Here is a 12,561-nt window from a genome sequence, read left to right as displayed (position 1 = left end):
CTTGTTCAAATATGAAAAAAATATCTTATGCCTATCTACATATGCCGGGTTTATAGCACTCAAGATGGATGCTTTCATTGCATATGTATGCCTCATGGGTAGTCCTCCCCTCAGGGTTATTGCTGGTTTGTTTCCATTGCTACAAAGGCCATCACTATTATTTGCAAGGCATGACATAACCGACATCCCACCCATGCAGCTGATGATCCCATCGCACCAGTAAAAACAAGGGTTGGAAGATGACAGGGCCTATCTCACATTCAACTTCCCATATCTAACCACTCTCTCTGCCAACCTCATAACCTCACTTACCCTTGCTGCTACCACCCTCTTAACCTTCCCCGAGCTACATCCTAACATCTATTCCCTTCATCATCTCTTTGCTCATGCCTCTCACCATTTTCAACTAACCCAACATTCACAAACTTACGAGCCCCTCACACCTAGCTTCTTCCCTTCCCTTGCTAATCCTACCCTTGAGGATTACCAAGCTGCTTAAACCATTTGCCTAGTTCTTCCCCCCCTCCTCTCTGCCCCCCCTTCCACAACTAACACTCTTCCATATTTCTCCCCCATGTCCCCAGATTCTCTCCCTGCCCTGTTATCACCTCTGACACTACTTGTTCTGTCATCAACAGAAAATGACACAGTATTTGATTTTGAATATCAGGATCCGGATAATCCAATTCATAGTCCCATGCCAAGTTCCAATGATGGGTATGATTTTGATGAGATACCACTTCCCAGTAACCCCATCATGGAATTTTGGAGCAAATATCCCGATATGAAAACTCGAGGTGAACTTTCCTACCAACCTTCGTCAGCGTTAAATTAGTGAAGGTTGGATAAGCAAGTTGGATCCATGACCTGATTGGCGCCGTCCCAAGCTCTTCAATGTAATCTTCTTGAAAGAGTACCTATGTGCACCTCCATATCTCAGAACCCATCCCAAGTTCTATGCAATTCCATGACGTAAAAAATGGGAAGCCAACATACACACTTTGGATCAAGATCGCACCATTAATTGGCCAATGATCGAACCATACTCTTGTGTCGAATGGAATATCCAAGGCACAATGATCCCGGCAACATTGATCGCTTCCTTTGCCTAAGTGCTATCTTCTGCAAAACATTGGAATTCATTCTGGAGGTCCCATGTTACCTCGATACCCATTTGCCTCCACTCAGTTTCAATCCAATGAATGGGTCGATGCTCAGATTACAAGCCGACTCTATCAAAGAGTGATCTTCTTAGAAGCATGCCACATATCTCTGTTTAAAGAAATGGTGGATACAAGCTACCTAGAAATTGAACAAAAATTGTATGGTGCCAAGGCTTTACAGTAGGATCGACTGGCATGACACAAGTTCCACAGCCACTAGACTAAAGGCATGGCAATCCAGCTATGTGCTCGTAATAAGCCATAACCTGAGGATGCATAATAAAATGGATCCAGGAGTATGTTGTCTCTATGCCAACATGGACTTAGGTAGAACAGAATGTGTGTGTAGAGTAGCAGCAAAGCTCTGCTTGTACTTGCATAAGGCTAGAAATAATCCCTCTTAGAAATCCAACTTGCATGTTCTACATGCCAGTTCTACATGCAACTCCTACATGTGAGTTCTACATGCAACTCCTATATGCGAGTTCTACATGCAACTCCTACATGCGAGTTCTACATGCAACTCCTACATGTGAGTTCTACATGCAACTCCCACATGCGAGTCCTGCATGCAACTCCTACATGCGAGTCCTACATGCAACTCCTACATGCAATACCTACATGCGAGTTCTACTTGCAACTCCTACATGCAAGTTCTACATGCAAGTTCTACATGCAACTCCTACATGCAACCTGCAACTCCTACATGCAAGTTCTACATGTAAAGAGAGAATGTCTTACAATTCCTACATGCAGAGAGAGAAGCTCTCCAACTTGTATAAATACCCTATAATGGAATGAAGCCCACACTCTTTGGGGCATTGTGTTGATTCTACTTTGGTATTCCAAGCAATTATCTCAAGTGTCCATGCTTTCTTGCACTCCATGTCCAAAAGCATGTCCTAACTTGCAAGTCCTCCTCCCCTCTCCTCCAACCTTGCAACCCATCCTCTCCCTCTTCCTCCTCCTCCTCCTCCTCCCCCCTCCTCGTCTCTCCTCCTCCTCCCTTCTCCTCCTCCCTCCCTCCTCCTCCCCCCTCCTCCTCTCTCCTCTCTCTTCTTTCCCCCATGCTCTTACACCTTCTTCCTCTCCCACTCCTATGCTCCCCCTACACCCTTAGTTCCTCAACCCTTAACCTCCATGATCTACGAGGGAGACGAGTTCTCCACCATGTACTCTACCCTGAACCTTGGATCCTCCTTCTAACCCTGGAACTCCTTTTAAACCTTGGAATCTCTTTCAAACCCTTGAACCTCCTTCTAAACCTTGGAACCTCCTTCTAACCCTGAAACTCCTCCACCCTGCAACCCCCAATGAGGGTGAAAGCCTTTATTACCTCAACCATGATGATGCACGTTCCTTTCACACATGCATGCACTATGTTTGCTTACCACACTTAAGCCTACGTCTCTCACCGAAATGTGACTCGAGGTCCTAAGCTACACTATACTACAAACGACAACCCCGATATATCTGTAGGTGACAAAAAGCCTCGAAAACCTGCATATTGAGAATACCCTGCTCTTCCTGTGAAATCCATGGGAAAGAACCAAACAAAAGTGTATATATGGAAATTGCACAAAGGGATGTCTCAGATTGCTTTGAATTATGGGTCAATCTTATCCCTGTTAGGAGCTCTCCTCCACCATTTAGGATCCATGCCACTGGCTCCTTGCAATAAAGGCATGGAGATTTAGAATTACCTCCTTTGCTTATGTTAAACATGCACTTCAATGTTTTGAGGTCCCCTGCCATATGCAAATCAACTTGAAAATCACATTTTCCTTAAACATGAAGTTGCCCTCTTTGAACTTGTTTTTTGATGATTGTTAGTATTTCCATTTGGTGGAACACCTAGATAATATTGTCCCTCTACCTCATGATCTAGATCTCCCCCTGCCTCAAAGAGATCCTCCTCCTCTATGAGGCCGATTTTGATTGCTCCAATTATGGGCTTGAGCCTATGATGTATATCTGACATCACCTCTACCATGAGAGGCACTCTTGCCTCTACCACCTCTACCTCTCTGATTAGAGTAAAAAATAGCATCTCTATTTCTGGAGCTACTAGCACCAGTATTCAAACCAAGCTTCACTTCTTCATGTATCAAAAGAGCAACCTGTTCATTGAAATCTGACATATCTGGCCTCACTAAAATGGAAGTGTCAAAATACTTATATTCAGGACCAAGTCCATTCAAAGTGACTGCAACTATTTGTTATAACCTACCATTGGAAAATCCATCTCTATTAACTCATTAATGCAATATAAATAGAATCAGACATCAAAACATTTTAAATATGGAAAACCATTTAAATTCCAAGTTTGTGCTTACCTCAAATGCACCCAACCACAAATGTGCTTCTGTAAACTGAAATATCTAGAGTCTACTTTTGTTATTGATGGATCAAGAGCTCTATTCATAAGCGTGATGGTCACTCTTTCACTCTTTCTTTCCTTAAAAATTTCACATTCATACAGCTTAATAACAAATAAATTTCACATCAATTTTGTTGCTTTCCACAAACTGATGCACAACATCGTGTTTGATGGTTTTAAACTTCTTTTCCTCAATCATCTCTTTTGCAATAGTAGTTGAAAATAGACCTTTCATTTGCTTCACTAGAAGAGCGTTCAAATCAACATTCTCCTTTTGAGGCTCCAAATTTTTCTACAAAACAACACGTGCAAATAAGAGATTTGCTCGATTTCCATCTACATAGCAATATTGAAACATAGCTACATGCCAAATAGCAAAAACTACTTAAGTGAACATCTAAGTGTGGTCATCTTCATAACCAGAGAGAAGATCTCGTTAAAGTCCACACCCTTCTCTTGCTTGAACCCTTTAGCAACCAAATGGGCCTTGTACTTAGGCACATCATCACCTGTAACCTTCATCTTGTGAACCCATTTACATGGCAATGCTTTCTTTCCATGCGGCAAAGAAACTAAGTCCCAAGTTTTATTTTTCATGACTGAATTCATCTTTAATTGCATTCATACTACCACTTGCACTGATCCTCACGCATCATAGTCTCTCTGTAGCAAGAAGGCTCCTTGCAATCAGTAAGCATCACATAGTTTACCCTTGGAACAAATCTCTCAAGCAGTCTAGATGCTCTAGCTGATCTTCTCAAGGACATTTCAGCTTGTTGTCCCACTTGCATATTAGCCACATTTGGCTCATAATTTTCACCAATATATGATCCATCATCTGCCCTCAAATATGTACCTGTGGAAGTACCTCGTGGCACCATTTCCTGCACATTCAGTGCATGGATAGCTTGCTGTCTATTAACATATGCGGGTGGATTCACATCCTGGAAAGTAATTCTCCTCATTTTCACATCTCTCATGGGTGTCTTATGCATCTTCTTCTCATTGAAGACCGCATCATGGCTTCGTATGATTTTCTTTACTTTGGATCCCAGAGACAGTAGCACATCTCTCCACTTTCACCACCATAACTTAAAAAAACGCATTTCCTAGACTTAGGATCTAGCTTCTTCTGAAACTCTTTTAGCACATGTGCATATGCCTCACCCAAATATATGCAAACAAGAGTAAGAGGGCTTCTAGCCACTCCATGCCTCTTCAAGAATACCATCCAAACTCTTATTGAGAGCAGAAGTAAGAGAGGGAGAGAGAGAGGAGTGCACACGATATAGCTACTTGTACACTAATTGTATTTGACAATGAACATGAAGATATACATGTGAACCCCTTAGGGTTAGGGTTAGGGTTTGCCTCTATGCCCTATGGATAGTGCAATTTACGCTATGTTTAACACCTCTTAAATTGCATTGGGTAAGTAAAGGGTGCATGTACAAGACCTGTTTGTGAATTTAGTTTAGTGCATATGATAACATCTAAAACTAAAAGAAATTAGAGTAGTATGTGCATATGTGAGCACAATGACTACGTAGCAAAAGCACGCACAATAAGTACAACTTACGATTCTATACATATCATGGATTTCTTAAGTTGTGGATCATCCTTTGCCTTTCGGAATGAAGACAAGAAGATAGGCCGAAAGAGGAAGAAAATATGCAAAAAGTCAAGTCCACCTAGATCAAAGACTAGTCGATCAAATGATGACTGCATGAATGACAATGTGTATGGCTGTGTACTGGACATGTCAAAGCTGAACATGTCATAAGTCACCATGGATTGTGCAACTACTCTTTAGAAGAGACATCCGAATGTGAAGCTAGCCGATGTAGCTATGGCAATGTGATCTGGTAGGTTGACATACAAGGGTGTCACCAACACAAAAGAACTGACAACAATGTGCGAGGTATGCTTTAGCAATGTAATCTTTGTCAAATGATGCGAGGTTGAATGATACAAAGGTATCACCAACACAACAAAACTAACAACAATATGCGAGATATGCTACAGTAATGTAATCTTTGTCAAATGATGCGAGGTCGAAGAAGACTACATAGTCAATGTGGACAAAGTGATCCAAGGGCTAAAAATCTAGGGCCAAAGGTGCAAGTATGATATACTGCTCTACTAATGAAGAGGCCCATACAAATGACAAGGTGTGAAAACCTGTCCAACTGTATGCTCAATTGTCATGAGCTAAAGGTCATTTGATGTGTGCATGGCTAGACATCCATCGACATGGGATGTAACATCTGTCATAAGCTCATCGAGAAGGAGCTAACAATGTAAAGGCCTAAAAGTTTGGAATATAACTAAGAATATCAAGGCCTATAAGCCTAGAATATCAATGAGTAAGATGTCCTCGAGGCATAGGTGCCGAGCGCTAATGAATGATCTCATTAATATTGAAACTCCAACTCCAAGGAATGACTATGATAAACCCCTAAAATGATGAATCATCTACCAACCAATTCATCTTGAAGTTGTTTAAGCACCAATCGAACCAAGAAGAAGCCCTTCCTCGAAAATTGAGTTATATAGCCAATTTGAGGAATGACACATTCAAACAAAAGAAATTATTCCAACTCAACAATCGAAGGCAATGTACAAATAAATGAAAAGGTAAAGCCCAACTCCCATGAGCTCAAGCATAACATTTCCCAAATCCAATATGCATGTAACTACATCTCTTACCATTCTCAAACCAAGGTTTCCTAGCCACCTTCCTTCCTCTCCTTTCAACCTCCAAGGAGCCTCATTGCCAACACATTTTCCTATTGAGCAAACCCACCATCAATCTTTTTTGCTTAGCCTATCTACATATGATGGCCAATCCTCCTCATGATAACCCTTTACCTCTCCCTACTTTCGACCAACCTCAAATCATTCTCACCTCTACCTTGACCCATCCCACCGATCCTCCACACCTTCTACCCTAACCCATCCCACCTACCTCTTCAAGCATGAGCTTTTCAAAATCTTCATCATCTTCCTCTACACATCAAGCACTCTCACAACCCCCTAACCAAATCAAACAAAACAAATGGAACTCAGATGTGCTTTACCCTCAAGACCACACCAAGCTCAACAATTTACCTTAGTTGTTAAACCTAAGCTATCTAATTGATTTCTCCCTCCCATTGCAACATAGCCACTATCTTTCATTCAATTTGAGATTACATCAATTAATGTGAAATACTAAGTCTTTAAATTGAATCTAGGGTGTGATAACATTTTATCTAAATAAAAAATAGAAAAACATTACCTTAAATGGCATGGTGATTAGAATTCTAGATTGAGAGCTATGGATTTTAGAACAAAGTACTCATAATGTCATTGTACCATTCTACATTACAATACCTATCTAGCATGGGACAACCTATTAAGCAAATCATCACAAATCTAGTTTCATTTTATGGTAAGAGGAGAATAGTAATTCTCACTAGTGATCTCTACATGATGCAATTAGTAAGGATGAAGATCTAAGATTAACACTTCTACCACTAATGAAAATCTCTTTATTAATGAAGATTTACAAAGAGATTTTCTAATATGTCAAGTGGAATGAATTTGAGGGCCATCTTACGTTAAATCTTACACAAAAATAAGTGGGTCGTAAGTCTTTTTCAAAATAAGATTAGTACAACTCGCTCACCTTGTGCCATTTGTGATGCACATGGTATCTTCAACTTCAGTCCTCATTGGAGTGAGGAAACTGATCTGACACTCAGAATTGCTGAGACATAAACATCAAGCAACCTAGCTTGTAAGAAGTACAATGGCTAATTGGACAAGCCATATACAAAGGCTTGTGAGGTTTCTTCAACTGTTTGGACACGCCTATACTGTAATTTATATCGTGGTATACGAGAGCCATCAGGTTAGTATGTCTTATAACAGTATATTGAACTTCTGCCTGGCTTCCTACCACCTGAACCAATGACATGACACAGGTCCCTTCCGAATCAGCTACCACAAGCCAGGCATTCTTCTCTATTTTCAAGAGAGCATACCATTTGAGCCATCTTTGTCTCGTTATCTTCGATAGAAGACTTCGGAGCTTCCTGTTAATTTAAAGCAATCCAAAGTTAGTCACCGAAGCGCAAGCCTTGCAAAATTTAAATACCACGTGGTTCCCACGACTTAGTACCTTAATTATAGCAGCATCCACTGTGAACTTTATTGCATCAGCTGCAGCCCTCGATCGCAAATAGTACATACCCGTCTTCAGGCCCTATATAAGCAACCGACAGTCCATATCGTTATCCTACGAAGACCCGACTGATTCATACATATCTCACGGAGTATAGAAGCACTTACCTTAGCCCAAGTATAGAAGTGCAAGGAAGTCAGCTTCCCAAAATTGGGTTGATCCATGTGTATGTTGAGACTTTGGCTCTGATCAATATAGCAGCCACGGTCTGCAGCCATGTCAACAATTGTCCTCTGTTTGATCTCCCAGACAGTCCTGTTATCACGTGAATACGTACAGATAAGACGACACAGAAAGAAGAGAAAGACCCGAGGGGTTGACCAGTTAAAACCTGCCAATATCCACATGTACCTGTAGATTGCTTTCAAATCATCAGGAATGTAAGGAATCTGCTGTATCGACCCATTGTAATGGATGATTGTATTTTTGAGATCCAGTGTCCAGAGTCCCATGTCAGTCAAATCATTGAGGAGGTGCTTGTTCACCACGACAAACTCACCACTGGAGAAGACATCTATAAGGTCAGTCAAATCATTGAGGAGGTGTTTGTTCACCACAACAAACTCACCACTGGAAAAGACATCTACATAACTGAGCAAATTATCATTGAAAGACCTAGAGCGGCTCATAGGAATCTCACTGGAGTTACCTGAGCACTCTTCTGCTATAAATATTAGAAGTATAGGGCTCAAAACACTCGTTATTGCCCAATATTTGACTGGTTGACGCTGTTGGCATCGGAGCCATGAGAAGTGAATTTCGAACACCATTCTCAGAAATCATCTTCCGCAGAGCAGGCCAATCCCATCGGCTGGAAGGCTCCACCTGCCACATATCGGGTTGAAGAATTCCCTGCACGAAAATGGAGGATTAAATAGTCTGTCTAAGCCAAGATGATAGGCAATAAATATTCAGATGTTGAAGAACCAACCTTACTGACGGGACTTCCTGCATAAGTTTCATATGGACCTTCCTTGACAGCAAGTTCACTTGAAGCCTTCAGCGCATTGAAATATATGGTTTCAAAGATTTCTTTGTTCAGTTGTTGAGCCTGCCATGCCGTCCAATATTCAGGCAATTGTGTGATTGAAAACCTGTCAGCGTACTAGGACTTGTTGACACTCGATTGAATAGATGAAGGCTACATTTAATCAACGCAACTTTAATCAAAGTACCTCCTCAGAATCAAAGGGCATGCCCATCAGAATGAAGGTATCAGCAAGGCCTTGGACACCAATTCCAATAGGCCTGTGGCGCATGTTTGATCGTTTTGCTGTCTCCACAGGATAATAGTTCACATCAATGATTTGGTTTAAATTCCGTGTCACCATCGCTGTGATCTGTCACAGAGACAATGTGAGCGTATGAGGAGGTGATGGCCGTTTACAAATGACATTGCGACAAGTACGACTACAAACTCACCTCCCCGAGTTTCTCAAAGTCAAAGTAGCGACTTTGATGACCCTTACTGCCAACCAACTTCGAAGGATGAGATTCCAAAGGCACACCCTGCATACAACACCATGACATTGGAGCTGTTGCACGAGAGGGGAGAAGAGAAGCCAAAGCAGGATATTGAAATGGAGCACATAACGACCTTTTCCCGCACGAAACGTGGAAGAGCAATAGAAGCTAGATTGCAGACTGCAGTCTCAGTCGGACTAGTGTACTCCACAATCTCAGTACAAAGATTAGAAGATTTGATAGTGCCAAGATTTTGCTGATTGCTCTTCCTATTGCAAGCGTCCTGCAGCACAGAGCATAATATACTTATTTCATCATCTGAGTGGCTGAATATCGAAACGAGATGGTGTAGATCAACTAGGTGAAATCACACCTTAAATAGCATGTACGGATTGCCTGTCTCAATTTGAGCTTCCAAGATTGCGAACCATAGCTTCTGAGCTTGGACGACCTTCTTTGCTTTTCCCTGTAACCAAACGACATCCAGAGATTTACCGGTACAAATAGGCACGTTTACGTACTAAAAACCGAAGATTCAGGCACGAAAGTCCACTCACCTCTCTTTCATACTGTGTATAAAGACGTTCAAATTCTTCACCCCAACAATCTGCCAGCCCTGACGCTTCATTGGGGCAAAACAGAGACCAAGGTCCGTTGTCTTGAACCCGCTTCATAAATAGGTCGGGTGTCCACAACCCGTAGAATAAATCACGGGCTCTGTTCTCTTCCTGCAGGAGTCAGATCCAGAAAATGTCAAGAAATTGAAGGAAGATTCAATCACCACAGCATTCAAGGAAGAGCAGTCCTGGATTTAGAAGACAGGTTTTACTCACCTTCCCGTGGTTTTTCCTCAGATCCAGCCAGTCAAAAACATCAGCATGCCATGGCTCTAGGTAGATTGCAAATGCACCTGCAAGATAGTGAAAAAAAATGCATGCAAGTGCATGATGAGTCGATTCTAAGGATCGAATTCTCATTAATTTGCAATTGCGAAACTTACTCGACTTGCAACACTATTCTGAAGCTCATTGGATCTGAGAACATTGCCTACCTTTCCTTTTGCCTCCACCCTGGTCTACATAGCGAGCTGTGTCATTGAACACTCGGAGCATGGGAACGATGCCGTTAGAAGTCCCATTTGTCCCTCGGATGTAACCATTGGTTGCACGGATATTATGAATCGACAGTCCAATACCTCCAGCTGATTTGCTAATGATGGCACACTCCTTCAGGGTTTCATAAATCCCCTCTATACTATCCTCTTTGCTGCAGAGCAAGAAGCAACTGCTCAACTGCACAACCGTAAACAAATGTCATGGCATTGTTCTTCACAGACTCTCTCTGGAAGAAAAGAGAAAGGTTGAAGCATACCTGTGGCCTTCTGGTTCCAGCGTTGAAAAGAGTTGGGGAAGCATGAGTAAACCAACGCTGAGAAGTGACGTGATAAGTCTTGATTGCTGCTTCGATATCCTGTTTATGGATTCCTATCGCCACTCTCATCAGCATATGCTGAGGCCTCTCGACTACTACCCCATTGACCTTCAAAAGATAAGATCGTTCCAGGGTCTTGAATCCGAAGTAATCGTAGTCGAAATCTCTGTCGTAAATTATCACGCTGTCGAAGAGGACAGCATTCTACAGCCAGGTAGAACGTCACCGCAATCAGTACTAGAGATAAATCTCTGCGTTCAGATGCTTCAAGTAGGGGGTTCTCACTTACCTCCATTATAATATCGTAGACATCGTCTGCAATCAGAGGAGCCCGTAACCCGGATCTCTCGTCAACATGGTTATACATCACCTTAATCCTGGACAAAGTTCATACGTCACGCTCGATCACCTAAGCTGTTTGTGAAATTGAGCAAAGTAAAACTTCAAGGAACCAGAAATCTTGCAAGATCTGGGTTTCAAGATCCGACTTACGTTTCAGAAAACGATTTCTTGGTGTTTTTGTGCAGATTAGAGACGACAATTCGAGCGGCCAACTGCAAAAAGTTCCATCGCGTCAATGCATTGAAAATGCGGAGAGAAACAGAATGGATCTAAGGAGAAGCTGCCGGATGAGCTAAGGACGTTACGAGAGCATAATCGGGATGATTGGCCGTCAAAGCAGCGGCTGTTTCAGCGGCGAGTTCATCCAACTGGCTAGTAGTGACGCCCTTGTAGACGCCAGCGCAGACCTTTTGAGCAACAAGGACGGGGTCACAGTGTTCGGTGTTGAGGCCATAGCTGAGCTTCTTCAATCGAGCAGTGATTTTGTCGAAGTGAACGGACTCTTGACGACCATCTCGCTTGATAACATACATGGTGTTGGGACTCTCTCTCAAGCTCTGAATGTTGTGAGCGCGATTTGGCTCCGAGCTAGCTGTTTCTTGTCCGTGTAGAAGCCGATCGATGTCGATGGAGGAGATATGATACGTCCTTTCGTGCAGGTGATGGTAATTCCCGCAGAGGGAATGAAAGGACGCGGGATCAGAGGGGGAGAAGCGTCCTAGCTCGCTGTGTCTCTGGATGTGAGCTACGAAAGCAGCTGTGAGAGCGCGGTAACGTGGTGTGAGCGTCGATTTCTGAGGCTGCGACTCCGTTGCTCTGGATTTGAGATGAGAGAGAGGTGCGGTGATGGCGAAGCAATCAAATCTCCCGCGCTGGAGAAGTTGGCGCACTTTTGAAAATTGAAAACGAGAAGAGATTGGGAAGGTGGAGGAGATGGATTGTTTGTTGAGAGATTGATTGCTCCTGGTCCCGCACATTTTCAAAATCAAAATAAAATCGATTCTCCACCTTGATCCACTTTGCTTTTCCCCTCATCAAATGGCTTGCCCGCTGCCCGCCCCCCCCCCCCCCCCCCCCTCCCCTTTCCATACTCCATCCACATCCATTCTCCAAAATGCCACTTCCTTGCTCGGTTGCAACAACCATTCAAACCTCTTTTACATCGACTCCCGCCTCCACTCGGAGCTTGCATGCCACTCTCCCACCCTGCCTGCATAACTTATGCATCCTCACTTCTCTGCACAGCTTTTCCCAAATCCACCCTTATCACGTGAGCATGGGATCACTCTTCATGAAATACGTTTTTTCTAACAAATACACAAACCCCCTATCTGGTGCTGCCAATAGTTGCATTCACAAGACTTGATACACTTGTAATATCCACAAAGCTATTTTGGAAACAAAGCTTAGATGAGTAATGTGATCTAGTAAGTCTCCAAGAAAGTGCAAGGCATAAATTAGTTCAAACTTTGACACTCTCTCATAAAGAGACTGATTTTCAGCCTTCAAGAATGCTAAAAGTGGCTCAATAACTTCACAAACATTTGCAATCA

General features: G+C 42.6%; 1 protein-coding gene across 2 annotated transcripts; it reads right to left on the bottom strand.

Moving 5' to 3' along the window:
- Window positions 1-7,146: 7,146 nt before the first annotated feature.
- On the bottom strand, window positions 7,147-11,973 carry LOC147879821 (ribonucleoside-diphosphate reductase large subunit). Of its 2 annotated transcripts, XM_087371520.1 has the most exons (17): window positions 11,314-11,973; window positions 11,159-11,220; window positions 10,956-11,043; window positions 10,607-10,870; window positions 10,287-10,527; window positions 10,069-10,145; window positions 9,793-9,963; window positions 9,609-9,701; window positions 9,369-9,518; window positions 9,194-9,280; window positions 8,947-9,111; window positions 8,703-8,822; window positions 8,421-8,623; window positions 8,123-8,272; window positions 7,879-8,026; window positions 7,709-7,792; window positions 7,147-7,622 (listed from the first exon to the last, which is right to left on the bottom strand). In XM_087371520.1, the coding sequence occupies exons 1-17, from the start codon at window positions 11,539-11,541 to the stop codon at window positions 7,524-7,526; spliced, it is 2,430 nt and encodes an 809-aa protein (XP_087227646.1). In that variant the 5' UTR covers window positions 11,542-11,973; the 3' UTR covers window positions 7,147-7,523. The 2 variants fall into 2 exon arrangements, with proteins under 2 accessions (XP_087227646.1, XP_087227645.1); XM_087371519.1 differs by having other exon boundaries at window positions 7,879-8,272.
- Window positions 11,974-12,561: the final 588 nt, after the last annotated feature.

This window comes from Dipteris shenzhenensis, chromosome 33 (assembly GCF_047967505.1).
Source record: "Dipteris shenzhenensis isolate YYH24624 ecotype China chromosome 33, Dip_SZ_1.0, whole genome shotgun sequence".
NCBI classification, from domain to species: domain Eukaryota; kingdom Viridiplantae; phylum Streptophyta; class Polypodiopsida; order Gleicheniales; family Dipteridaceae; genus Dipteris; species Dipteris shenzhenensis.
Note: the sequence above shows the minus strand (reverse complement) of the source record. Positions and strands in the feature narration are given on the sequence as shown.